Source organism: Polyodon spathula, unplaced genomic scaffold, assembly GCF_017654505.1.
Source record: "Polyodon spathula isolate WHYD16114869_AA unplaced genomic scaffold, ASM1765450v1 scaffolds_1324, whole genome shotgun sequence".
In the NCBI taxonomy this organism is placed as follows: Eukaryota; Metazoa; Chordata; class Actinopteri; order Acipenseriformes; family Polyodontidae; genus Polyodon; species Polyodon spathula.
The window spans coordinates 1-4,000 of NW_024472807.1; the positions used below are offsets into that span (position 1 = coordinate 1).

The 4,000-nt window shown below is 37.1% G+C and overlaps 1 protein-coding gene across 1 annotated transcript; it reads left to right on the forward strand.

The window, feature by feature from the left end:
• The first annotated feature begins 1,665 nt into the window (after positions 1 to 1,665).
• LOC121309557 (procathepsin L-like) lies at positions 1,666 to 3,993 on the forward strand. The gene is made up of 4 exons (XM_041242543.1): positions 1,666 to 1,751; positions 3,055 to 3,191; positions 3,279 to 3,401; positions 3,768 to 3,993. The coding sequence occupies exons 2-4, from the start codon at positions 3,066 to 3,068 to the stop codon at positions 3,966 to 3,968; spliced, it is 450 nt and encodes a 149-aa protein (XP_041098477.1). The 5' UTR covers positions 1,666 to 1,751; positions 3,055 to 3,065; the 3' UTR covers positions 3,969 to 3,993.
• Positions 3,994 to 4,000: the final 7 nt, after the last annotated feature.

Genomic DNA, 4,000 nt, shown 5'->3' on the forward strand with positions numbered 1-4,000 from the left:
CTGTAACTCAGTAAAATCTTTGAAATTGTTGCATGTTGCGTTTTATATTTTTGTTCAGTGTATATATACACACACACATACAATTCTCATACATTAAGTAAGAGGAATGTACATTTGGTAATATGAAGTTAGAGGCGTGGTATAGACACATCAAACACATAGCACCCAGCTCTCTTTTACAAACATGTTCATAACTTGGAGGATGTGGCACTTTGTTGTTTTTCAGTCTAACCTTTGTGTTATGCATCTTGTTCCAGTGGTTAAAGTGAATATTAAAGTGTTCAGGGTTAAGTAGTATAAAATAGTTATTGACGCCAACAACAATTTCAATCAATACACACATAAAAACAGTATTTAGTTCATTTAAACCTAATAAGATTAACCACAGAGAAACATGATCTTCAACAGGAGTAGATGAGATCAGAAACATGATCTTCAACAGAAGTACATGAGATTAGAAACATGATCTTCAACAGGAGTACATGAGATCAGAAACATGATCTTCAACAGGAGTACATGAGATCAGAAACATGATCTTCAACAGGAGTACATGAGATCAGAAACATGATCTTCAACAGGAGTACATGAGATCAGAAACATGATCTTCAATAGAAGTACATGAGATCAGAAACATGATCTTCAACAGAAGTACATGAGATCAGAAACATGATCTTCAACAGGAATACATGAGATCAGAAACATGATTTTCAACAGGAGAACATGAGATCAGAAACATTGTTTGTAATGGTGACAATGAGATTGAGAAACTGATTGTAGACAGAAAAAGTACATGGTCTGTATATTTTGTCTGGTCAGTTTTTCAAACACCTTCAGAATTCCATTGTTTGTAATTGACAATGAGTTAAGAAACTGATTGTACACGACAAAGTGTTTTGTGCTGTGCTTCCCTGCCTGTCTTTACTGTCTGATAAAGTTTAATATTTTGCTACCCCAAGCTAGAAGAAGAACAAAGCGTACTACATTTTGCAAAAACAGAATCACAAGAATGATTAATGGATGAGTGTGAGTCCAATATCACGTTAGGATTGCATAATATGTTAACCCCAAGCCCTGACTGGAACGACCTGGCTGAAACTGATTAGGTTTCTCAAAATAACAGCTGTTGATGGTAACTAGGTTTGCCACCTGTTCTGGTTTTGCCCAGGTTGTTCTCTTTTTGAGGCAGCTGTGCTGGAAAATCTGTAAGAATTCCCGGGACACTATGTCATTAAAGTATATGGTGTTTATATATTTTTTTTTTGTACGAAATGACTCTGGTGTCCTGTTTTTTTTATAAATCAGAGGTAACCCTAGTGGTAACGCCTATTTTCAATTCAAACACATATCCTAAAATCCATCTGCACAATATAAATACCTTTACTTGTGTAGAAGAACTCATTATTTTAATGTTTTAAAGACTGTGGTAAGAAAAACGAGAACAATACACAATGTTCAAGTTGGCATTTCGCTTTATAAAATAAAACAAATACACACAAGTCAGTTAATAATTCTTCTAATGGTAACATTGACCGCGTTTTCATTTCCTAATCTTAAAGTTTGTTATTTTACCAACAGTGTATCACGTGAAGTCAAGTCTCAGTCAAGTGAGTGCGTGGGCGGGTTCTAGGAGATCACGTGAAATGAACCCCCAGCCAATGAGAAATTCTCATGGAGGGTGCATAATCTGTATAAAGACCGTGGTCAGCTTGCTGCACTGAAAGTCATCGTTTTGTGATACTGCTGGGAAGTGGGTGAGTGTATGTAAACTGAGGCAGTGGTTAATAGGCTTTAACTAACTATCTAAACAAATATTTAAATAAGTAAATTACATATAGTGCTGGGAAGGTGGTGTTAGTGACTGTTAATCTAAAAAAAAAAAAAAAAAAACATGGAATGTAGCTTTTTTGTTTGCCGACAGTAGTTTGTTTGTGTCGTTTTTTTACGTTGATGTAGCAGATAGTTGTTTAGCTTTTTGGTGTGTAGTTGGTAACATAATGTAATGTGCAACCAAGTGCGGTAATCGTGACATTCTAAAGACTTCTGTGCTAGCAGTTGATTAACACCATAACCCAGTAATGAGTAATAAATACAGCAAGCGTTTACGATGTAGTCTTTATTAAAGGGGTAGGTAATTCAGTTTAAAATGTAATGGGTTGTTTGTTTTGAACCGTAATTGGTGCCGACAGGTCTCGATACTGTTTTTTTTTTATTTTATTTGTTCTCAGTACTGCGAGTTGAAGACGATGTTGTTTTGGTTTCATATGACCAATTTTGCTGAGCTATTCGTTTGTATGAAGGTTCGCATTTGTTCTGAAAAAGGGGATCATCGATTTGTTTAGGTCATGCTTCTCGCACGAGAAAGTGTTTCTTTTGAAAGTGTTTGAGTCGTTTTTTTTGTTCAATTTTCCCTTTGGATTAATTCTTAGTTGTTTTTCCTTGGAATGATTCAGCTGTTTGGAAACGCCCGGACCTCGTGATCCCTGGCTGTACAATGAAACTGGCTTTCTTGTTTGATCTCATCACTGGCTCGTGCAGTTAAACAGTGGTGAACGTGCACCCCAGAGTACTAGATGGATATTTAATTAGTTTCATGTCCAGCTATGGCTTGATATTCAAGGAAAATGCTTTGGTCACGTTGTGTTTAAGTCCTTGTTGCATTTCTTTGATCTTGGTGTCTGATTACACAAACTTAAGGTGTTCGCCTTCTAGAGTATGTTGTAAAATCCGTACTGTTTTGCTACCCGTTAGGCCATAGAGGTTTACACCCTATTATAGGGTTTGTGCTGTTGGAACTTAATTTAAACACAATTGCAACCACTCTGACTTAGTCTGGGTTGTGTGTGTGTGTGTACATACATGTGTGTATGTAGCTGTGATTGTAGCACTTGCCCTAACTTTATAATTTGACCAATATTGATTTCTTTAATGTGTGTGTTTACTATGCAATGCCACCTAGATGTTCTAAAGGGCTTTTCCTTTTATTGCATAGTTCAATTGTAGCATTTACAAAGTATTTCTGGATAAACTAAACTATGAACTTCCTTTCTCTTGCAGGTACCACAGCCATGAATCTGTATTTGAGTCTGTTCTCCCTTTGCTTGGCTGTTGCTTCAGCTGCCCCAAGTTTAGATCCACTTCTGGATGACCATTGGCATCTCTGGAAGAATTGGCATAGCAAGAAATATCACGAGGCAAGTGTTAATATCTCAAACTATTTTAATAATTCCACCTGTAATGTAACATTTGTTATACTAACGATACAGACTTTCACTTTGTAGAAGGAAGAAGGTTGGAGGAGGATGGTTTGGGAGAAAAACCTGAGGAAGATTGAACTGCACAACCTGGAACACTCTTTGGGAAAACACTCATATCAACTGGGAATGAACCATTTTGGTGACATGGTAGGTGAATTCATTTAACTACAGTGAGCTGGCCCAAGTTGGAATGAAGAAGACTTGTTTCTTAAGTGACCCCATGGTTAAAATATCAATAGCATTATAGTTATTGACGTGGTGATAGGATTCTGGGTAGTTCAAATTGCGGTTGGCATGCTATTGCCACATTAGCTCTAAGTGCTTGGTTTTGAAAATGTGATTGTGAATGACAATCTTGTGCACATAGATTGCTATATATTAAATATACTGGGTGAGCTTCAAAGATGACTTGTAGGCCATGGTGGAGACCAGTTTTAAAATGCAATTTGTTATTGAACTGCTGTTGGGAAGATTGAGGGGTGTGTTGTATACTACCTTTTTATTCCCCCCCAGACAAATGAAGAGTTCAGACAGCTCATGAATGGATACAAGTACAAGAAGTCTGTCGAAAGGAAGTTCCATGGCTCTCTGTTTCTCGAACCCAACTTCCTGGAGGCACCACAACAGGTTGACTGGCGGGAGAAAGGATATGTAACTCCAGTCAAGGATCAGGTATCATTTCAGACATTTCTGGAAATTTTGCTTAATGGCTAATTTAGATAAAGGTTTTGCATACTACCCTACTT

What these genes read in the sequence shown, in the direction of transcription:
- LOC121309557 (XM_041242543.1), top strand. Translation starts at nt 3,066, where the DNA reads ATGAATCTGTATTTGAGTCTGTTCTCCCTTTGCTTGGCTGTTGCTTCA. An exon ending in ATAGCAAGAAATATCACGAG is followed by an intron (nt 3,192 to 3,278) that starts GCAAGTGTTAAT and finishes TTCACTTTGTAG; the next exon opens with AAGGAAGAAGGTTGGAGGAG. An exon ending in TGAACCATTTTGGTGACATG is followed by an intron (nt 3,402 to 3,767) that starts GTAGGTGAATTC and finishes ATTCCCCCCCAG; the next exon opens with ACAAATGAAGAGTTCAGACA.